The following is a 24,834-nucleotide window of genomic DNA, read 5'->3' as shown; positions in this document are numbered from 1 at the left end:
TGCTGCTGGATGCTGTCTTCCCAACCACTGTTGCCTGAAAAACTATGCTACTTGTGAAAGGGGTAATGATACACCGTGGTAGTTATGAAACGATTTATTGAAGACAGCAATTTAACAGCAGAGGAATGGCCGAGCACAGGGGATCTAACAAAGCCCCAGCATTATTCTGTGGCTCAGAGAGACAGCCTTGAGGAGACTGTGCAGAACAGTACCCACCTGGCATCATCCAAACTCCTTGATGTCCCAATAAACAGAGCGTGCGTGTTGCCTGGCACCAAGGTGGAGTCAGAGGGAACATGGGAAAGGCTCACACAATCCAGCTATGATCAAAGGTGCCCCTCCTTCACTGCTGCTGCCAGATTTACTCAGCAGGAGTTAAGGCTACAGTATTCAGAAATCTTAAGAAAGAGAAATCTACAGAGGGATTGGTTCAAGATGGTGGGGTAGAAGGACGTGCACTCACTCCCTCTTGTGAGAGCACTGGAATAACAGCTAACTGCTGAACAGTCATCAACAGGAAGACACTGGAACTCACCAAAAAAGTTATCCCACATCCAGAGACAAAGGAGAAGCCTCAATGAAATGGTAGGAGGGGCGCAATCACGGTAAAATCAAATCTCATAACCACTGGGTGGGTGACTCACAAACTGGAGAACAATTATACCACAGAAGTCCACCCACTGGAGTGAAGGTTCTGAGCCCCACATCAAGCTTCCTAACCTGGGGTCTGGCAACAGAAGGAGGAATTCCCAGAGAATCAGACCTTTCAAGGCTAGTGGGATTTTACTGCAGGACTTTGACAGGACTGCGGGAAACAGAGACTCCAGTCTTGGACGGCGCACACAAAGTAGTGTGTGCATCGGGACCCAGGGGAAGGAGCAGTGACCCCATAGGAGACTGAACCAGATCTACCTGCTACTGTTGGAGGGTCTCCTGCAGAGGCGGGGGTGTGGCTGTGTCTCAGCGTGAGGACAAGGACACTGGCAGCAGAAGTTCTGGGAAGTACTCCTTGGCATGAGCCCCCCAGAGTCCACCATTAACCCCACCAAAGAGCCTGGGTAGGCTCCAGTGCAGGGTAACCTCAGGCCAAACAACCAACAGGGAGGGAACCCAGCCCCACCCATCAGCAGACAAGTAGATTAAAGTTTTACTGAGCTCTGCTCACCACCAGTCCCTCTCATCAGGAAGCTAGCACAAGCCTCTGAGATAGCCTCATCCACCAGAGAGCAGACAGCAGAAGCAAGAAGAACTACAATCCTACAGCCTGTGGAACAAAAACCACGTTCACAGAAAGATAGACAAGATGAAAAGGCAGAGGGCTATGTACCAGATGAAAGAACAAGATTAAAACCCCAGAAAAACAGCTAAATGAAGTGGAGATAGGCAACCTTCCAGAAAAAGAATTCAGAATAATGATAGGGAAAATGATCGAGGACCTTGGAAAAAGAATGGAGGCAGGGCTTCCCTGGTGGCACAGTGGTTGAGAGTCCGCCTGCCAATGCAGGGGACACGGGTTCGTGCCCCGGTCCGGGAAGATCCCACATGCCGTGGAGTGGCTGGGCCCGTGAGCCATGGCTGCTGAGCCTGTGCGTCCGGAGCCTGTGATCCGCAACGCAAGAGGCCACAGCAGTGAGGCCCACGTACCGCAAAAAAAAAAAAAAAAAATTATGGAGGCAAAGATCAAGAAGATGCAAGAAATGTTTAACAAAGACGTGGAAGAATTAAAAAAACACAAACAGAGATGAAATGAAAAATACACTAGAAGGAAGCAGTAGCAGAAAACCTGAGGCAGAAGAGCAGATAAGTGACCTGGAAGACAGAATGGTGGAACTCACTGCCATGGAACAGAATAAAGAAAAAAGAATGAAAAGAAATGAAGACAGCCTAAGAGACTTGTGGGACAACACTAAACGCACCAACATTTGCATTATAGGGGTCTCAGAAGTAGAAGAGAGAAAGGACCAGAGAAAATATTTGAAGAGATTATAGTCAAAAACTTCCCTAACATAGGAAAGGAAACAGCCACCCAAGTCCAGGAAGTGCAGAGAGTCCCAGGCAGGATAAACCCAAGGAGAAATACGCAGAGACACATAGTAATCAAATTGACAACAATTAAAGACAAAAATTATTGAAAGCAACAAGGGAAAAACAACAAGTAACATACAAGAGAACTCCCATAAGGTTAACAGCTGATTTCTCAGCAGAAACTCTACAAGCTAGAAGGGAGTGGCATGATATGTTTATAGTGATAAAAGGGAAGAACCTACAACCAAGATTACTCTGCCCAGCAAGACTCTCATTCAGTTTCAATGGAGAAATCAAACCTTTACAGACAAGCAAAAGCTAAGACAATTCAGCACCACCAAACCAGTTCTGCACCAAATGCTAAAGGAACTTTTCTAAGTGGGAAACACAAGAGAAGAAGAGGACTTACAAAACAAACCCAAAACAATTAAGAAAATAGTAATAGGAACGTACATATCGATGATTACTTTAAATGTGAATGGACTAAATTCTCCAAAAGACACAGGCTCGCTGAATGGATACAAAAACAAGACCCATATATATATATGCTGTCTACAAGAGACCCACTTCAGACCAAGGGACACATACAGACTGAAAGTGAGGGGGTGGAAAAATATGTTCCTTGCAAATGGAAATCAAAAGAAAGCTGGAGTAGCAATACTCAGATAAAATAGACTTTAAAATAAAGAACGTTACAAGAGACAAGGAACGACACCACATAGTGATCAAGCGATCGATCCAAGAAGAAGATGTAACAGTTATAAATATATATGCACCCAACATAGGAGCACCCCAATACATAAGGCAAATGCTAACAGCTATAAAAGAGGAAATCAACAGTAACACAATAATAGTGGGTGAATTTGACACCTCACTTATACCAATGGACAGATCATCCAGACAGAAAATTCATAAGGAAACACAACCTTTAAATGACACAATAGACCAGGTAGATTTAATTGATATTTATAGGGCATTCCATCCAAAAACATCAGATTACACTTTCTTCTCAAGTGCACACGGAACATTCTCCAGGATAGACCACATCTTGGGACACAAATCAAACCAGTAAATTTAAGAAAATTGAAATCATATCAAGCATCTTTTCTGACCACAATGCTGTGAGTTTAGAAATCAATTACAGGGAAAAAAAATGTAAGAAACAAACACATGGAGGCTAAACAATATGTTGCTAAATAACCAAGAGATCACTGAAGAAATCAAAGAGGAAATAAATCCCTAGAGACAAATGACAAAACACGATGACCCAAAACCTATGGGACGCAGCAAAAGCAGTTATAGAAGGAATGAAAAAGGAGAAGTTACAATGGACACTGCAGAAATACAAAGCATCGTTAGACTACTATAAGCAACTCTATGCCAATAAAATGGGCAGCCTGGAAGAAATGGACAAATTCTTAGAAAGGTATAACCTTCCAAGACTGAAGCAGGAAGAAATAGAAAATGTGAACAGACCAATCACAAGTCATGAAATTGAAACTGATTAAAAATCTGCCAGCAAACAGAAGTCCAGGACCAGTTGGCTTCACAGGTGAATTGGGAGATTGGGATTGACATATATACACTAATATGTATAAAATAGATAACTTATAAGAATTTGCTGCATAAAATAAAATTTTTTTAAAAAACTGGGATTCTCCTAGTCCAGAAGAAAAAAAATCTACATGTGGAATTGTCCTTTATTCCTTCAAAGAGACAGCAACATCAGCACTGGACGATCCACAGCAAACCCATGAAGTGACAGCTAGGAGCAGCCTGGCATCAACAGGGATTAGTGGGTCAAGCAATGGGCAGAATTCATAGACGTAAGCGAGGCAGAGGTTTTAAGCCAGGCTGGCAAGAGAAGCATTGGTAAATGCACCACATATGAGGACATTATCACCAAGGAAAGCACTGACCTGACAGAAAGCCTTTTATATGCATCCTTTGGGAACTGAAGTTAGGAGCTGAGTCCTCAGGTTGTAACCATCTGAGGCTGGAGGATTTAGGCAGAACCAAATGGGGGCACCAAGCCTTGACTTTCATTTTGTTGGCATCCAGCTGTTCTGCATTTGAACCAGCCCTTTTATTAGAACAAATGATCTGTATTTGGCTGAGGTACAAATTCCTTTTATGTATGACAAATGTGGCCTGTTATTCCTTTAGTAATATATGGCTGGGAAAGATTTGACCCTGATTTGAATACCAGTGTATTTGAGCACTAGTGGTATGTTGTGCCATCCTCCTGCAATCTTAACAAATGACTGTGACTATTTTAAAAAAATGACTATGATTTTTCACTGGCTGATTTGGTTTGAATGAGTAAATTATTTTTATTTCATTGCATTAACTGCCAGAACATTGAATGAGCCGATAACTCCCTGGTGTTTCTGAGCTGCAAAGAACTATTATTTGGAATTGAATTTTTATTGATTTTCTTGTGCTACAATGACTTTTCTAACATAGTAGCATGAAAGGAAAATGAGAAAAAGGCCAAATAGGGAATAGGGTGAGGAAAGGGAGGCTGCTGCTTCCCGTGGCCCGGCCCCAGGTGGACTACTTATTGGCAGGTGCTGCTGCTTCTAAGGTTGATCCTCTTGCTGATTATATGATTTACAGATTAGCCAAATACCTGGCTTCATCACCTTCCCCTCCTCTTGCCATCTGCTTTGTTTCTAGTCATCATGTGCCTCGTTGGCTTTCTGCTGCGGAACTGAACAGGGGGACAGGGTGAAGAGGGAACAGAAGCAAACAGGATAATGCTCCAAATTGGTCAGTGTTGATGATTGTTAGTATCATTTGTACTAGCAATGAAGATGAGAATGAATAAGTGTTACTTTAACATCACTGTAGTACATTTATCTATTGGTGTTTTTGCTTCTCCTAGTCATTTTAACTATTGGAGACTTAGTTATATAATAGTTTATAATAATCGTTCAGATGAGCTGAAATGGAAACTCACTGATTTATTCATTCCTTCAGTGAATATTTATTAAGTGACTACTGTACACCCTTCCAGGTGCTAGAGGAAAGGCAATGAACAAAACAGATGAAAGATTTTTTTCTCATGTGCAGAGATTTCCCATACGTAAAATCAAAGAAGACTATCTTAGCACTTACTAAAGATTGAAAAATATAGTTCTTCTTGCTTCCTTTAATAGACATCGTAGGAGTGAAACTTGATATAATAAAATGAAACAAAATGTACTTCTTCCCTGGCTTCTGATTCAGTTTCGTCTAGTTTAGAGAATCTTGACAACTTGTAGGAAAAGGGGTTTTTTTGGGGACATTATTTTTTCTGGCTATAAAAGTAATCCACATTCATCACAGAAAATTTTAGGAAATGCAGAAACAGATGCAGAAGATACTGAATATACCCATATTCATACAGTAGCAAATCTTTGAAATGTTGAGTGATTTCTCTTTAGGACTTTTCCTATGACATATGTGTAGTAATCCCATACCAGTTGCTATTTAAAATTTTTTAAATCTTCAGTCTTGATGTGTATGTATGCAGTTTGGTTCAGTTCCCTTATACAAAATAATGTGAAATTATTTCTTCTTTCCTTAGACCACGTGAGCATAAGTGAGATCAGAAGGTGGAAATCTATTTATATTCCACCCTCTCAATATATATGAATAGAAGACCAAGTCTAATAAAAGAGTGTCCTTATGTGATGTGATAACTTATGGAAAGAGAGGTAGCTAGGCAAGCATTTTGCATAGACTTACAAGAAAGAAACGAGAGCCTCTATATGCAAAAAAAAAAAAAAAAAAAATGTTTTTTAAGCCAGTAGAAGCCCGATTGAAACAGTAAATGAGGTATAGAGAGATAAAGATTCTTTATCAAGTCAAGGTGCTAATAAGTGGCAGACCAAGAATTCAAACAAATACAGGCATACCTCATTTTATTGTGGTTCGCTTTATTGCGGATACTGCGTTTTTTTTTTTACAAATTGAAGGTTTCTGGCAACCCTGTGTTGAGCAAGTCTATCTGTCATTTTTCCAGCAGCATTTTCTCACTTTGTTGTCTCTGTGTCACATTTTGGAAATACTCACAGTATTTCAAACTTTTTCATTATATTCATTATGGTAATCTGTGTAGTGATGTTTGATGTCACGACTGTAATTGTTTTGGGGTGCCATGAAGCACGCCCATGTAAAATGGTGAACTTAATCAGTAAATTTTGTATGTGTTCTCACTGCTCCACCAACCAGCTGTTCCCCCGTCTCTCTTCCTCTCCTTGAGTCTCCCTATTCCCTGAGACACAATGATATTGAAATTAAGCCAATTAAAAACCCTACAATGGCCTCTAAGTGTTCAAGTGAAAGGAAAAGTTGCACATATCTCACTTTAAATCAAAAGCTAGAAACGATTAAGCTTAGTGAGGAAGGCATGCTGAAAGCTGAGATAAGCCAAAAGCTAGGCCTTTTGCATTAAACAGTTAGCCAAGTCGTGAATGCAAAGGAAAAGTTCTGGAAGGAAGTTAAAACTACTTCAATGAAAACACAAATGATAAGAAGCAAAACAGCCTTATGACTGATGTGGAGAAAGTTCGAATGGTGTGGATAGAAGATCAAACCAGACATAACATTCCCTTAAGTCTAAGCCTAATCCAGAACAAGACCCTACCCCTTTTCAATTCTGTGAAGGCTGAGAGAGGCAAGGAAGCTGCAGAAGAAAAGTTTGAAGTAGCAGAGGTTCATTCATGAGGTATAAGGAAAGAAGGGCATTTTCAGAACATAGGTGAAGCAGCAAGTGCTGAGGTAGAAGCTGCAGCAGGTTATCCAGAAGATCTAGCTGAGATAATTACTGAGGGAGGCTGTGCTAAACTACAGATTTTCAGGGTAGATGAAACAGCCTTCTAGTGGATTTGAAAATTTTAAGTGGTTTTTATTGTCCACTGCCAGATTTTCTTTTTAAATCATAACTCAAATTCTTAATTCATTACTTTGTCTTCTCATTAGTTAGTTTATATAAAAAGGTAATGTTTTCAGAAGGGGTATGTGGCTGCCTACAATCTCTTGAAATTATCATGTCTGAGACTGTATTGTTATTAGTTTGCTCATGAATAATAACTTATTTGGGAAGGGAAAATTAGTACCCATGCTTTTTCACTAAAAAACAAAAACAGATTCGGTTACATAATTATACTCTGGTATTTGCTAATACAGGGAAAAGTTTCAGTTGTAGCCTGCTTTTTGTTTCATTGTCAGTTCTTTATTTCAAATTTTATTTCTTCATCGAGCTTTACGGAGAAGATATATTTGACAAATACCATTGTGTAACTTTAAGGAGCACAACATGATGATTTGATATATATTTATATTGAGGAATGAGGACCACACTAATGTTAATTAACAATACCCATCACCTCACACAGTTTTATATGTCTAGCAGTGAGAACATTTAAAATTTACTCTCAATAAATTTCACATATACAACACAGTACTGTTAACTATATCCACTGTGCTGTACGTTAGGTCCCCAGAACTTATTCATCTTATGACTTGAAGTTTTATCCTTTAACCACCATCTTCCATTTCCCTCCCCCCTCAACCCCTGGCAACCAACAATCTACTCCTTGTTTCTTTGAGTTGAGCTTTTTTAGATTTCACATATGTGGAATCGTACATTATATGCTTCATCTATGTGAGATCATGCAGTATTTGTCTTTATCTGATTTATTTCACTTAGCGTGTGTGTGTGCATGTGTGTATCATATTTTATTCATCTGTTCATCCATCTGTGGACACAGGTCGTTTCCATATCATTGTAAGTAATGCTGCAATGAACATGGGGGTGTAGATATCTCTTCTAGATAGTGATTTTGTTTCCTTTGGATATATATGCAGGAATGGGATTGCTGGATCATATGGTTGTTATTATTATTATTTTTTAATTAGGAACTTCCATACTGCTTTCCATAGTGGCTGCGCCAATTTACATTCCCACCAACAGTGCACAAGAGTTCCCTTTTCTCTACATCCTCGTCAAAACTTAACTCTTATCCTTTTGAAATTGGCCATTCTAACAGGAGTGAGGTGATAGCTCACTGTGGATTTGATTTTTGCATTTCTCTGATGATGAGCGATGTTGAACACCTTCTCATGTACCTATTGGCCATTTGTATATCTTCTTTGGAAAAATGTCTATTCAAGTCCTTTGCCCATTTTTTAAATTGGATTATTTGATTTTTTTTGCTACTGAGTTGAATGAGTTCCTTATATATTTTGTATAGTAACACCTTATCATATAAATGGTTTCAAAATATTTTCTCCCATTCCTTAGGTTGGCATTCACTTTGTTGATCATTTCTTTTGCTGCACAGAAACTTTTTGTTATAGTCTTACTTGTTTATTTTTTTCTTTTGTTGCTTGTGCTTTTGGTGTTATATCTGAAAAAATTATTGTCAAGAAGTTTCTATTTTTTTCTTTGTTTTCCTCTCGGAGTTTCACAGTTTCAGGCTTCATATTTAAGTCTTTGATCCATTTCAAGTTAACTTTTCTGTGTGGTGTAAGGGAAGAGCTCTTCTCTTTCACATTTCATTCTTTCACATGTGCATATATCCAGTTTGTCCAGCACCACTATTGAAGAGACCATCCTTTCCCCGTTTGGTATACTTGTATCCCTTGTCAAATATTGAACCATACATATGAGGTTTTATTTCTGGGTTCAGGATTCTGTTCCATTGATCTATTTGTCTGTATTTATACCTATACCATACTGTTTTGATTACTGCTGCTTTGTAGTATAGTGTGAAATCAGGAAATGCAGTGCCTCCCGCTTTGTTCTTTTTCGGGATTGTTTTGGCTCTTCAGGGTCTTTTGTGGTTCCATGCTAAGTTTAGGATTTTTGTTCTGTTTCTGTGAAAATGACATTGGGATTCTGATAGGTATTGCATTGAATTGGCTTTGGATAATATGGACATTTTAACCATATTCTTTCAATCTGAAATTTTTAGTAACTTCTGTTTATTTACTGTAAAATACTTGTAAAATTATTTTTACAATTTTTAAAAATATTCAACTGTGATATATCCAGGAACTTTCAACTATGATATATCCAGGAACTTTTTTTTCTTTTCAAAATTATTTTGCCTTGTATGCAATGAGCTCTTTTGTAAACTGAAGTTGGTTTGTTTTCCGGCTTGGAGAAGACATTGTTACCATTATTAAATTATCATTTATATTCTTCGAGCTTGTTGTCTCCTTCTAAATTTCCAATGATATTTAAATCATATTTCTCTATCTCAACATTATCTTTTGTTATTTATTTCATCTTTTTTTTTTCTGGTAAATTCATTATCATTTTATCATTTTCCTCTTAGCTCATTTATTCAACTTGTATTTATTAAGAACCTTCCCTGTATCAGCTGGTTAGTAGGCACTGGGACCATAAGGGTGAACATCTCAGACATAAAGCCCACATTCATTGAACTGATGATCTAGTGAGGAAAACAGATATGGAGTAAACAATTATTAGAGCCCTACTAGAGGCCATTTCTTTTTTTATATTTATATAAATTTATTTTATTATTTATTTTTGGCTGCATTGGGTCTTTGTTGCTGTGCGTGGGCTTTCTCTAGTTGGTAAACAATTATTAGAGCCCTACTAGAGGCCATTTCTTTTTTTATATTTATATAAATTTATTATTTATTTTTGGCTGCATTGGGTCTTTGTTGCTGTGCGTGGGCTTTCTCTAGTTGTGGCGAGCAGGGGCTACTCTTCATTGTGGTGCGTGGGCTTCTCATTGCAGTGGTTTCACTTGTTGCAGAGCATGAGCTCTAGGCACACGGGCTTCAGTAGTTGTGGCACGTGGGCTCATTAGTTGTGGCTCCTGGGCTCTAGAGCACAGCCTCAGTAGTTATGGTGCACCGGCTTAGTTGCTCAGCTGCATGTGGGATCCTCCCGGACCAGGGCTCAAACCCGTGTTCCCTGCATTGGCAGGCGGATTCTTAACCACTGCGCCACCAGGGAAGTCCCTAGAGGACATTTCTTAAACTGGGTTTTGCTGGATGCTAAGCCATTGCCTTCTATCTCTAAAACCACTGGTCTGTAATTTGTGAAGCTAAGGCTGGGACTTCCTTGCCAGATCCCGGCTCCCTGTAAGGTTCCACCAATAGGGGGTGCCACAGGAGACCGGACAGTGAAATAGGAAGGCTACTTCTTTCTGTTCATTTTCTGTCTTTGTCACCATCATCCCAGCAGAGTTTCTTTATCTTAGAAGTGGCAGCTTCTTCTTGTTTCGCACTTATTTTTTTAAGTACTTCCAGATCCAGCTTTATTATGCTCTCCCTCTCCATCCCCTTCCCCCAAGAGATGCCAGCACCAGTCTGGTGGGCAGTCTTTCTTCAGAGGTCTAGGTCTTGATGCCTTGGGCCCCTCTTCCAAGTTCCTGAGGTGCCAGCACCAAAAGCCAGTGCCCTCTCCTTGGAGAACTGAGCCATCTCTAAGCTTCAGAATTGTATAACCCCAGCCTCTTCCCTTCATTCCCCCATTCCCCATCCTTAGGGTGGGACCAGTTCCTAGCAGTTCCCCCTTTTGCCTTTTTAGTCCTTCAATTTTTACATTAATATTTTCTGTTAAAACATCTGGTGTGCTTTCTGTTTTCCTGCCTGGGTCCTGACTGATAAATCTGTCTTCTGTTTCACTAGTTCAGTTTTCAGCAGTCTTCAGTATGCTGTCTACCATCTCCATTTTATATATATATATATATATATATATATATATATATATATATACATACAAATATATATATATATACACATATATATATATTTCTAATTCAGCAGTTACGTTTTTTTCTTCCTGCATAGTGGCAGTTTTCTTGATCTCAGATGTTATCCTATTTATAAATCCCTACTCTAGATTCTCAGTTACTATTTCCTTTTGATTTTAAAGAACTTAAATTAGAAGTTATCTAAAAATGCCTCTTGTTTCCAGTCTTAGAGGAAGCCATTTAATTTCAGTTCTATGGTTTGTCTCCTTCATTTGTAGCATAATTCTTTTTATATGGCTGGGGATGTTTTTCCTACTATTAGAAGTTACACAGGTTCCTATCTGAATCTATCAAGCCTTGGAACTAACATAGGTGATAAAAGTATCTAGTTTGCCAATTCAGAAACTAATTAGGTTGGGAATTCCCTGGTGGTCTGGTGGTTAGGACTCTGCACTTCCAGTGCCAGGGGCCTGGGTTCAATCCCTGGTCAGGGAACTAAGATCCCGCAAGTCGTGCGGTTGCGGCCAAAAAAAAAAAAAAAAAAAAGGGAGAGAAACTAATTAGGTTGGGTAACCTATCGTGAGAACCGTAGGTAGAATGGAAAGCATTTCCTTCTATGTCTAAGAATTTATTTCCATAATTTTTAATGTTTTCAGTAGCTTTCTGGAATTTGTCTGGTGTGTTTGCCCTCCTTGGGAATCAAAAATGCCAGCGTTCCTGCCACTAGTATTAGGCACAGGCCAGGACTCAGTGTCACTTGGGTTTCTCATTTGGTGTGATATCTAGTGTGTGGTGGGCTGCCTGTGATGAGTTGGATCCATATATATGACACCTCAGTTGTTGCCTGACCCCCTACTCTACTGCCTTTAATCTTTGTATCTCCACATTTAGAAGTGTCCATATACTTCTTGTTGGAACCCTTCAATGATGATTGCAAATGTCAGTTGGGAAGATCAAGAAGTTGTATGGGTCCTTTCTTCAATCTGATCCTGGCTGTATGAGATCTACTAGAAATTTCTCAAAGCTTCTTGTTTATAGACTATACCCTTTCCTACATCCCAGTGTCAGTACGGGGTTTTCCTTCTTTATATACATATTTGCTTAGCTAGTTCATTGAGCAGGTGGGAATGGGGAGGAAAGACGACTTCACTCTAGTTTTTCATCAGCCAATGTAGTTACTGTAGGGGAGTGTGGAAGTACCCGAAAACTATACATTTTGTTAACCTTTTCCATTTCTAGTGAGCAAAGAAAGGAAACAGAAGATAAAATAGAAATAGTATAAGACAAAATAGAAATTCACACTATTCATTTACTGTGCTTCATTTGGTTGAATGCAGATTATTTGGTGTTGTCAAAACTGCAATCATCATGTAGCAGCACTGGGTAAGACTTCCTTTAGAAAACAAAGCAATCAAAGAAAAGAAAAACATGGCAAACAAACCAAACAAAGTTAACCACAAAAACACAACCCTTTCTTTCCATTAACAAACTGATGTGTCATGTAAGAGTCACTCACACTCTACAATAGATTCATTTCAATATAGAGTCATGCCCCTTATCTGTGGTTTCAGTTACCCATGGTCAACCTTACTCTGAAAATATTAAACGGAAAATTCTAGAAATAATTCATAAGTTTTAAGTCACATGCCATTTTGAGAAGCATGATGAAATCTCATGCCATCCAACTACATTTTGCCCAGGACGTAAATCATCCCTTTGTCCAGAGTAAACCGCCCATTAATCTCTTAGTAACTATCTCGGTTATCACATCAACTGTCCTGGTATCACAGTACTTGAGTTTAAGTAACCCTTCTTTTAATTGATAATGGCCCCAAAGTGCAAGGGTGGTGGTGAGGCTGGAAATTCGTATATGTCAAACAGGTGCTGGAAAGTGCTTTCTTTAAGTGAAAAAGTGAAAGTTCTTGACTTAAAAAAGAAACAATTGTATGCTGAGGTTGCTAAGATCTATAGTAAGCACAAATCTCCTATCCGTGAAATTGTGAGAAGGAAAAAGAAATTCATGCTAGTTTTGCCGTCATACCCCATAATGGCCAGAATACATGATGAGTACTTAGTTAAGGTGGAAAAGCATTAAATTTGTACAATAAGATATTTTGAGAGAGAGATTACATTCACATAACTTTTATTACAGTATATTGTTTTAATCGTTCTATTTTATTATTAGTATTGTTGATCTCTTACTGTGCCTAATTTATAAATTGAACTTTATCATAGGTATGTATGATAGGAATAAACAGTATACATAGGATTTGGTACTATCTGTGGTTTCAGGCATCCACTGGGGGTCTTGGAATGTATCCTCCATGGATAAAGGGGGGTTACTCTAGTCCTGATGAGTATATTAGTCATACGGAAAGGGGATTTCTGACTCAAGGATCCCTTGGGGGAGAGCAAAGGAGAATTTGTGGTCACATTTTGCAGGAAACGTGAGATTTTTCATTCTGGGGGTTATTCACATTTTCATCACTTGTAGTTTTGTCATCAGTTATGTGAACTTCCTCACACTTGGAGTCAGAAATTCTGAATCGTAAAGGCTGTGGCAGTTTACAGATCTCCAATAGAAGGAAGCTTGGCTTTACAGTTTGGGGGACAGCAGAGAAATGGGAAAATGGATCCTGCCACCTGTCTGCAGTGTGAGTCCTTGTAAGATCCTTTGCTTCAAATATACTCCTGAAGATCTCCGAATAGACAGCATTACTGACAGAAGACGTCAGTTGCCTCTGGGAGGGAAAACATTAATAGTAAAATTCTGAAGAAAGTGAAGACATGGATTGCTGTTCTTTTTATTCGTGGCGTGTTTTTGACTTGCTAAAAGCAAGTTTAATGTATTTATACAATTTATAAAGATGTAACTGATTCTGAAGCTCTGCTCTTTACAGAGAACATATTTCATGTCATTGTAAGCACTAAGGAAAACTAAATCAATAAATCCACAGCCTGTAATTTGAGATCCTCGATTGAAGAAAAATACATTGTCGGGGAGGGAGGGGGAAATCTTCGAAAGACTTGTAAACCTGTCTTCGCTCCACCATCCCAGGCCTTCAAGTGCCAGTGGGAATTAAGCTCGTGCTGTAAAATTAGCGAAGTGTTGTTATGACACCTCAAAAAGAAGCAAAGGCCAACTCCCACTCTTGTTAATGAAGCATATGCTTACATGGAAAGCTGTGCAAATGATGTTCTTTCTCTCTTTCGAACTGTCCCTGTATCCTTTTCCCTGAGAAAGCTTTGCTGGTGAGCAGTCAGATACTGATGTCCAGACACTTGGTGAATTTTTCCCCATCACTGGCACTAATACTCTCCGTGACCACTGGCAAGCCAATTAACCTCTCCAAGTGTCACCCTTCCATGTGTAAAAGGTTAATAGTGCAGCTTGTTTGCAAAGAGCCTGGAGCCTTCCGTGAAACGCACTACATGGATACCCAGCATTGCCGTTGGACTGGAGGGCGTTGTATTTTTTAATTATATGTTTGGTTGGATAGGTTATAGATTTTGTTGTGGTTGAATGTTGCCTCTTGTCCCTGGTTACAAATAAAAGACTAATAGATAATCTCACTCTATTACCATCTTCTACAGCTCCCTAGAGGGTTAGGGAAATGGCAGAGGTTACAGGTTAATAATGCATTCTTTAGTTAATTTAAAAAAAAAATCACGTGCATCTCAACTGCATAATAGCTGTGGATGGCAATTTATTAGTCCAAGTGCTTTATCAGATACTAAGTAGGTAATGCTGGCAAAGACTCATGAAATAATGGTTTTTTCTTTTCCTGCTCCCCCAGTAAATCTTTTATCCTTCACCCTCAATATAGAACATTAGGGACAGTTTTGTTAAGATTTCTTTCTTAACAAAAATGCTTGTGAATATTTAGGAACCCCTGAAACCAGTGACTTGTGTGCGTATCTAGGTTGTGATGTTCAGCTCACCATTTTATAATCTTTGGAGCAAATGTGGATCCTACTGGCCCCAGAGCAAAGTGTCATATCTTTCACGTTCTTTGCAGATTTACGGAAAAACTTCGAGCAAGACCCGCAGGGAAGGGAGGTTCCCATCGAAGGCATGATCGTGCTGCACTGCCGCCCGCCTGAGGGAGTTCCTGCTGCCGAGGTAAGACCAGGCCTGTTCCCAAGAGGGAGGGCCCGAGTCCTGTGTGCTACAGGTGATGAAAGCCAGCCTGGGTATGGCCTTGTTGCTGCCTGGCCCCAACTGCTAAAGATGGTGAAGAGACTGATGGAAATAATTTGGAAGAGGAAATTGTCCCTCCTCTAATTTCTTGTTGACACAAGCTCTTGCTAGGCAGCTTGGGTAGGATTTGTTCTGTGCCTTTGCTTTTGGGGACCTCAGTGGTACAGGCAGCATCTTCTGTGTCCTCCGTCTGACCTTGGCTTCTGGATCAATCTAACAGGCAAATTCATGTGAAAAAGTGCAGAGAGAAGGAGGTCAGGCCCTAGTGCCAAGTTTCATGGTTGTCTGCACTTACTCATCCTTTATTTGCTTACGGGACAAACATTCTAGGAGTATTTGTTGTGTTTTAGATGCTGCGCTGGCATGAGGGATACAAGAAGTGTTGGAAGTCACAGGTCTCTGATCAGTTATCCATTGTTCACAGTGAGGCAGCAGGAATCCAGAGTCACTGGTTTTTGCTCCTTGCTTGTTTTCTAGAAACTTCTATCATATGGTTGGAATATAATTATGAGTAATAACACATTGTGGTAGTAGAGATGGTGTCCTTTCAGTCACTATTAAAAGAGGTTCTGATGGACTAGTAATATGGTTATTAAGGCAGTATTGTGTGGGGGTACTCAGAAGTATAAAGAATGCTTGGTAGAATCCTGTGTTTATAAATGTAGGCCTGAGTCGAGCGGTAGATAGGCCAGCTGTGGCTTCTCTCTGGGAAGCTAGGAAACTGGCCTAAGAGCCGTGGTTTAGTCACTGAGAAGTAGAGATATTTACAAAACAACAAAAAAGGATCCTTTGCCTCACCTTTTAGCAAACATTACTATGGGATTTTGCATTTGGAAGGACAAAGGAGTGGAAAGTATCAAGGGGAATGAAAAAACATACACACTTGCCAATCTAGACAGGAAGCCTGCAGGGTGGACACTCTTCAAAGCTCAAATGCTTCCCCGAAATGAAGTAAACGGACTTGAAAATTAAAGTGAACATTCCATGCATGATGTGAAATGATGAGAAAGGAAAATGCTTAGTTTTAGATTTGTATTAGGTTAGCCAAAAAGTTCGTTTGGGTTTTTCTGTAACATCTTACGAAAATCCAGAACGAAGTTTTTGGCCAACCCAATATTTAATGTGAAACAAACAGATATTTGATCTCCTTTGGCCCCCACCTTGTTCTGTAGAGAGTGTGCCCTGGATTCCCGAGCAGGGGGACAGGCAGTAGGGCGTTAGTGCCCAGGTGAATGTCAGCCTCGTTGGGGATGCCCCATGTGCTTCTGGGAGTCTGACTTGGGTACCACCAGTTTGCTATAGTCACCACCGTCTCGTAACCAGGCTTCCTTCCAGGCTTGGGCTGGGTCACTCTGTCAACTTTGTCAGCATCGGAGAGGAGTGAAGACGGAAGGAAGGTCATGGTTTTATTAGCTGTCCTGTGGGAACCGGACATTCTCTAGATGTCTAGAAATTAATTTTTACAACTGGAGGAGAACTTAGATATTTCCCTGGCACAGCCTTTGCATTTTAGAGGCAAGAAAACTGATGCTCAGGCCAATGACCCACCAAAGGTCTTGCACCTATTTAAGTGATAACTGTTTGGTCTTCCAAAAGGTCCCCAGAGCACTCAGAGTAAAAGTCTATTTTATTTTGGCACCTTATGTGGTCCAGCGTAACCTAGCCTGCTTTTGCCTCTGACCTCATCTTCTGCTCCTTACCTTCTGACCCTGCTATAGCCACACTGGCCTCCTCACTCTTCCTCAGCTGCACCAGCCATGCAACTGCCCCAGGGCCTTTGCACATGCTGGCCCCTCTGCTAGAACACTCTTCCCCAGTTATTACATCGATTCATCCCTTCCTTCAGGGCTTGCTTAAGTATCACCTGCTCAATGAGGCCTGCTTGGGGCACTCTGATGAAAATGTCACTTCCCTACCCTATATGTGTACTTTCAAGCCCCTTTCTCTGCTTTATATTAACTCAGCTCTTAGCACAAACATACTGTATTTATTTGGCTTATTTTCTGTCTATTAGAACTTACGCTCCATGAGGGGAATTTTGTTCATTTTTTATCGCTGCAACCCCAGAACATAAAACAGTGCTTTTCACATCCAGGTGTTCAATAAATATCTGTTGAATATGAATGAAAAGTTGTTTCCTGCCTTTATTCCTGAATATTTGAGCTTGTACCAGGACTAGCCCCAGACAAAACTGTGAAATCCACTAGACTCTTGTTTTTTTTGTTTTTCTCCTATTCTGGTACTAGAAAACGGGTGAGACCTTCTTCACTCGGTCTTTGAAGACCTAAGTAGAAACAAAGAACAAAGGAGAGAAGGGTAAAGAATGTGCAGTCTGGAAAAGTATATAGAATAATAGCCAAAGGGGAAAATACACCTTGGTATGTAAATGCATGCATGAGTGTGTACACATGCATGCACCCCCCCACACACACGTTGAAGCATCTTCCCAGAGACTGCAAGGATTTAGGAATTCTAAGGACGCTGAGGCTCTCCGGGCCCATGGTTGGGAGTGAGGAGTCCTGTGGGGAAAGGAGTTGGCCTCTAGGAAGTAAGCAGCCTTCCGAGCTGTTCACCTACCTGGGAAAAGCTGAACTTGGGTTGAAGTTGAAGCAGCTCTTTGGATATCCCTCCGAAGGTTTCTTGCCCCAGCATCCTGTTCTTGAAGGCAAATGAGTCGTGCCTATTGGCTCAATTCATTTTCCATCTTTATTTGCTTCTGATATGCTTTTCAGCTGTAACCAAGGGAGCAGAACAGGATGTGAAAAACTTCCAATAGCCACACACACACTGATGTCAGTGAAAACATTTGGAAGAGTTGTTGAACAGTGGAGGAGGGAATACAGTAAATACAGACATGTCACTAAGAAAGTATATTTTCTTTTTTGGTACCTACCCTCCTGCCAGATTTCCACACTGTTGGTATTTACTTCCTGTATTAGTTTCCTAGGACTGCTGTGTCAAATTACTACTTACTGGGTAGCTTAAAACAATAAAGGTGGCTTCTCTCACAGTTCTGAAGTCCAGAAGTCTGAAATCAGGGTGCCGGCAGGGTTAGTTTTCCTGGGGGCTCTAGAAAATGAGCTTCTCTCTTAGCTTCTGGTGGTTTCTGGCAATCCTTGGTGTCCTTGGTTAGTAGACACATTACTACAGACAGTTCACATGGTGTTCTTGTCTCTGTATCTCCATGTGTCTGAATTTTCCTCTTCTTATAAGGACATGAATTACTGGATTAGGGCCGACCTCAACCCAGTAGGGCCTCGTGTTAATGTTCTGGGTCACAGTACACCCTTTTCCAAATAAGGTCACGTGCACAGTTTACGTGTGGACATGAAATTTGGAAGGGGGCCACTCTTGAACTCAGTCCACTCCCCATTCCCCTTTTGACATCATATCACTCTCATTTTTAGGCATGTAGATGTCATTAGAAATAAATTTCAGAGCCAGGCTGGCTGAAAGTAAGTAGAGGGCCATTTCAAGGAGCAGCTGTGGCTGTAGGCTGGTTTAAAACAGAAATTCTGAGCTGAGGTGGGAGGTGGAGGAGAAAGCTTTGTTTTCTACATTTTGTATTATAGACGAAAATAGAGAGTGTTTCAGCTACACTGTGAGTTAATGGCTATTGTGGGCCCCTAACAAGCTTTTATAGCATTATCTTAAGGCGGGAAAGCATCTGGGTTCCAAACACTTGAGTTACTTTGAAACTTCACTTATTTGTGAGTTGGATACTACCTATATCTGTGCACCAATATTTACAGCTGTTTTAGTTTCAGCAATAGCTTACACACTCGTTATTACCACCAACATCTGTGTTTTTGTTGAAGGGAAGGCAGACCCAGAGAAGAAAGCTGTGAGAGAGACGGACACAGAGAGGGAAGGAGGGTGAAAATGTTCATACCTTCCACAGTCGGGGTCTCGCAGGGTGGAGATGTCGGCCAGTGCCTGTCGTGGGGTCTTCGGGTCTCAAAGAGTATTTTTGTGCTTACTGACCTCATAATCGTGCGAGGAACCTACAGTAATGACTCTTCAGAATGGCAGTAACTGGGAACTGTGCTTGGAAATTGATTAGTTGTGAAATTGTCACTGTGAAATAGCATCAGTCAGCGTTATCGTCCCTGAGCAGAGGGTGTACCACCCTCTCCACTGCACCACTGGTTCCCTTCCTGCCCACCTCCTGTGGGCCCCAAGGGGTCATCAGTAGAAGGAGTTGTGGCTGGCAGGGCTACTGATATACCAGCTGGTTTTGTCCTGCAGTGGCATAGGAGGTGGAGGTCTCCTACTTGGCACATTGAAAGGAACCTTGGGGGCAAGTCTTATTTTCACAAGACATATACAATTGTCTTCTCTCTGCAAGGTAGAACTTACTTGACAATTAATTAACTCCATCCATATGACCAGAGAAGGTAGTTTGTATAAGAATAGAAAGAGCTACCATTTATGGAGTATCTCCGTGTGCCAGGCACTGTGTTTAGTAGTTTCTCTATGTTATTCCATTTAATCTGCAGAAGACTGCTGTGAGATGCTAGAAAGCTATTGGTACTTTTCGTCCATCTTACAGAACTTATCCAAGCTCTCAGATCACCAAGAAGCCGATTGAACCTTAAAGCTCAGATCTCTCTTTTCTTTGATAGTTTGTGTTTCTTTTTAGTGAGATGGTGGGTTTAGTAGGTTTCCCCCAAAGCCTTTATGAAGCTTGGGAGCCCCTGGGCCAGTGATAGCATATCTGCTTGTTCTACTGCCTGACATTCCACCCACCCTTAGAAATAGAGTTTTTTGTTTAAAATCTCTTCTAGCTAATTTGCTAATCCTAAATCTGCTATAAATGCTGTGTTTCTTTGTTTGAAATAGGTAATCTGGTGATAAAACTAAGAACAGAACACTGAGAGAATAGAGGCTTTGGGAGCTGAGGATAACAAGCAGCCTGGAGCAGGGCAGCCCCGGAGTCTCAGTGCTCCCAAGGACCAGGAGCCTGGGTTGGATGCTATCTTAGGAAATGAGAAGTACTGAATGTCTGCAGTTACAGAGAGGGTGCCTTGGAGGGGAAGAAAAGGGAGCATATGAAGGGGAGAGGGTAAGGGTAATCTCTACTCTCATTACAATTTTCCCCACATTTGGCCATGGCCCCGACAGATCTCCCTGTCGTGAAGGGCCCTGGATATATTCTGATGAGCACATACTGATGTCTGTGTCACAGGGGTCTCTCTCCTGGGATGCAGCCATGACGTCTGGAAAGGGTCGAAAGGGAACTGAGGATTGTTCGTTTGGCATCGTGGGGGGAAAGTATGAACTTCAGAGTCGAACGGACTGGGGTTCGACACTGACTAGCACTTCCTAACTTCTAGGACCTACAGCAGTACTAGCCACCCTGAACCTCAGAGTCCTCATCTGAAAATAGGAACAGTACTTTTCCTGCAGGATTGCTCAAACGAAAGAAGGAAACCCAAGAATTTGCAAAGCATCTCACACAGTTTCTAATACTAAATAAATAGTAGAGATTATTGTGACTTCTTTTCTTCCTCCTCTTCTAAAGCATCATGAGCCTTTGATTCTCAGAGGAAGATGTAGGGCTCCGTTATGGTTGGGGATCCAGATTAAAGCTGAAAACTCTTGCAATTCCTAACACATTCTGAGCCCCATGAAGAAGGTTGCTGCTAAGACCATCCCTTGTCACCGTGGGCTCCCCAGCCTGTGCCCTTTGTTCTTGCCTTTGAAGCTCATCAGAGGATGAAGGCACCGTAAAGTTTCCTGCTTTCCTCTCTTGTAATCTTGTGCGTGGAGGAAATAAAAGGTTGTTTATAGAAGCTGGTGACTATCAATGTTTTTCACCTTGCTTACCCCATGAAAGAGTCTTATGAATGGCATTATTGTTACTAAAAACACTTTCTGAAAAACGGTATAGGACCTCGGAGGTTCTCACCAGACTCATATAGACACAGGTTCGATGAAATAATTGGTCGTACACTCTTCCTAAAATACCTGAAATGTGAACAGATGATAATTCAAGCTTTTCTAAATGCTATGAGCTCATCCTATCACTAGATGTATTAGAATGTATTTGTTACTACAGTTGCTTTTAACCTTAACCTTGGGGCAGTTCTAACTAAAGCTGGCAGCTTTTTAGTGTTTGACACCGTTGTTTAGCTAAAACCAATTTGCTCTTTTCAAAACAATTCATTATCCCACACTGCACTTTTTTATACTCCCCAGTTAAATGGAAAATCTATCTTTCATAAAAGTTAGAAATTATGTCCAATGAAAATCCGACATTTTAATGCTTTTCCACAGATTAAAATTGTAGAGTTCTCAATAAACCCTGATTTACTGATGTTGGTTGTAAAATGGTTATTGCTGTTAATAAAGTCTGTAAATCTTAACAGGTTATATTTGCCTTGGACAATAAAACTTGCCCTAAAGGCTTAGTGTCTAAGGCTAATTCTGCACACATCAAGGTAAACAGCCTCCTCAGAATAATTCAGTGTCTGAGAATTAAAGCCCAAAGCCAAGCAACTGACAGATGCTAGCCTTGAGCCACTGCATGCCGGGCAATCTTCTTGTTTTTATCTCATCAAGGAGTCAAGATGGTGCTGGAATTAGAAGGGTCAAGAAGGTCAAGGGCCATGTCTTGGCTGTTGTGAATAGTGCTGCTATGAATATATGGGTGCATGTTATTTTTTTGCATTATAGTTTTGTCCAGATATATACCCAGGAGTGAGATTACTGGATCATATGGCAACTCTGTTTTTAGTGTTTTGAGGAACCTCCATACTATTTTCCAAAGTGAATGGATAAAGAAATTGTGGTACATATATACAATGGAATACTACTCAGCCATAAAAAAGAATGAAATAATGCCATTTGCAGCAACATGAGATTATCATACTAAGTGAAGTAAGTCAGATGGAGAAAGACAAATTCCATATGATATCACTTATATGTGGAATCTAAAATATGACACAAATGAAGTTATCTACGAAACAGAAACAGACTCACAGACATGGAGAACAGACTTGTGGTTGCCAGGGGGGAGGGGGTGGGGGAGGAATGGATTGGGAGTTTGGGGTTAGCAGGTGCAAACTATTATATATAGAATGGGTAAACAACAAGGTCCTACTGTATAGCTCAGGGAACTATATTCAATATCCTGTGATAAACCATAATGGAAAAGAATATGAAAAAAGAATGTGTATATATGTATAACTGAATCACTTTGCTGTACGGCAGCAATTAACACCATTGTAAATCAACTATACTTCAATTTAAAGAAGTAATTTTAAAAAAATGTCAAGAGCCTTAGTCAATGTAGTATGAGCTTGGAGAAGGTTCCCTTCTCTCTGCTGGCCACCAAGTGGGCTTTGGCATTCTTGTGTAAAAATGGGAGGTCCCAGGAGCGGAATGAAAAAATGTATTTTCTGTTTTATAAAGTGTGTCAGAATCACACAAGTGTTAGAAGCCAAATTATTGGGGGTGGGGGAAGTTTAATGGAAGAAGATCACTTTCCTTCTGGATGCCCATGTGGAAATAAAAGTTTTTTAAAGAAGCTCTGTTAATCTTGGTAGACTTGGTGGACGTTTGTCCTAGTTTCTAATGTTTAGGCGATTTCTTTCTAAGTCTTACCGCCCTAAGGTAAAAGCTGAAAAAACTAATTTTCTAGTCTTCTTTGTGGTTAGGCCCACTCATCAGGCGTTCTCACCCAAGATGGGATGGAGAAATGAGCAATGTGAGGTGGTACTTGTACGGAAATCCTTCTCCGGAGAGGGTGGTGGTGGCGGAGATGCCCAGCTCTTAGGGGCAGCCAGAAGAACTGGCATCTCTCCCAGGTCTCATGGTTGCGAGCCGTGTCAGCCTCATGGTTTTTGAACTGTGAGGGTGTTGCCAAGTGACCGTCCCTTTCCCTACGATGTGGCTGGTCGTCGTTCCTGGCTACTTGGCAGCCTGGTCGGGCTCTTTGGCCCTCCTGGAGGTTCTAGGCACTGCTAATATTCTTTAGTAAAGTCTTTTCCTGATTAAACAAGCCAGAGCAGAGTTAGTTGCTAGCAATCAAGAATCCTGAGCATGACGGAGCTTGTGCCCTGTCTTACTCTTTCAAGGATGCCTTTGACGAATCCCTGAGAGTGGCGATTGGAACCAAGCAAGTCAGTGTCAGCTAAAGGCTGTTTGTGGGCTGTGATCTCTTTTTTAATCTATAAAATAAGGAGAGGGGCTAGAATCCCCCTATAAGGTCCCTTTCGTATCTCTCATTCCTGATGTATAAACAGTAGGATCTGCATAATATCTCTGACTTGTTTTAATAATTTTGCGAGACTGGTGCCAGTTTTCAAGTCAGAAGCCTTTTCCCCTTCTTCCCTGTGAGGGTATTCTTAAAGGTTCGTTTTTTTCAAATGTGTTCATCCCCATAAAACCCAGGAGAGAATCTTATGACATTGAACTGTTTCATAGAAGAGTCACTAGACTATTATGTTTAACCTCTAGCAAACAGACTATGAAATGAGGGTTTTATTTAAAAAATGAGACTCTTAATAATCCACTGGAGAAATGTTGAGAGAGATGCCCAAGTTCTGAAGCGGTGGACCTCAGGTATAAATAATTAATTTGGTACAGCCAGAGCAGAGAGAGAATGTCTAATAGTCCAGATAAACTTTGCTTTGAGGAGACTGACGATGAAGACCTTTGCAGAAAGCGACATTTGATTGGAATGTATAATATTGTAACAGAAACCTAATGGACTCTTAGAAAAGGGAATGTTGAATTGGTTAAATGCTAGTAATTAAGTGCCCGTAAATTACTTCTTTAAAAACATTCCTGCAAAAAGAAATTTGCTAACGTAAGAGAGATGGGAAAATGAGGTTAATATAAGTTATTTCAAAAGTGAATGTCTACAGCCCAAATACCCTCATCATTAATACTGGTTCTTAAGTAAATCTTATTAATGGACTGACTTTTACCACATCCTGATCTGAGAAGCTCTGGTTCCTTACCCAGGAAGAAAAGAAGCCATCTAAAGCTCCTGATTTGTATTTATTTTCTTTTTTCTTCTTGTTCTGTATTTCTGGAGTGGGGGGGTGAAACATGGAAGATGGAATTACATTTTTCAAAGCCAAGGGTAGAGACACACAATGAGATGACAAAGGTAGTGTAGTTATTGGTCTTGCCGCGGCTTTACTTTTTTTTTTCCTACATTCTTCTAGGTCAGCTTCACGTGCTCAGCTTTCTTTCTTTCCAAGCACTACTCTCTGGCTGTATTATTTACAGTCCTATCTCTGTGTCCCCGTAACCATTTCTCTTTGGAAGGTCCTTGACATCCTCCATCTGTCTGTCATTTTCACAGTCTGGGAGGATCTGTACTAACCCAGCCAATCTCTGACTTCATCCCTGGCCGTCCCAGGTGACACTCATTTTTCTTTCTTAGAAATACCTAATTTAATTGGTGTGGCCTGCTCAAGTAAGGACAGCAGTTTCTCCCTTTCTCTAAACACTTTTATTTTTTTATTTTTAAATTTTTATTGGAGTATAGTTGATTTACAATGTTGTTAGTTTCAGGTGTACAGCAAAGTGAATCATTTATACATATACATATATACACATTTTTTTAGATTCTTTTCCCATATAGGTCATTACAGAGTATTGAGTAGCATTCCCTGTGCTCTACAGTAGGTCCTTACTAGTTATCTATTTTATATATAAATAGTAGTGTAGGTATGTCAATCCCAGTCTCCCAATTTATCCCTCACCCACCTTATCCCCTGATAACCATAAGTTTGTCTTCTATATCTGTAACTCTATTTCTTTTTTTTTTTTTAACATCTTTATTGGAGTATAACTGTTTTACAATAGTGTGTTTCTCCTTTACAACAAAGTGAATCAGTTATACATATACATATGTTCCCATATCTC

General features: G+C 40.4%; 1 protein-coding gene across 2 annotated transcripts in view; it reads left to right on the top strand.

Moving 5' to 3' along the window:
• UNC5D (unc-5 netrin receptor D) overlaps positions 1-24,834 on the top strand; it is a 634,719-nt gene that overhangs the window by 374,746 nt on the left and 235,139 nt on the right. For both annotated transcript variants that reach the window (XM_055081162.1, XM_024131459.3), the window contains exon 4: positions 14,768-14,871. In XM_055081162.1, the coding sequence (XP_054937137.1) occupies positions 14,768-14,871 (104 nt within the window). The remainder of the gene's footprint in view (positions 1-14,767; positions 14,872-24,834) is intronic.

This window comes from Physeter macrocephalus, chromosome 20, assembly GCF_002837175.3.
Source record: "Physeter macrocephalus isolate SW-GA chromosome 20, ASM283717v5, whole genome shotgun sequence".
In the NCBI taxonomy this organism is placed as follows: domain Eukaryota; kingdom Metazoa; phylum Chordata; class Mammalia; order Artiodactyla; family Physeteridae; genus Physeter; species Physeter macrocephalus.
This window is presented reverse-complemented; position numbering and strand designations above follow the sequence as displayed.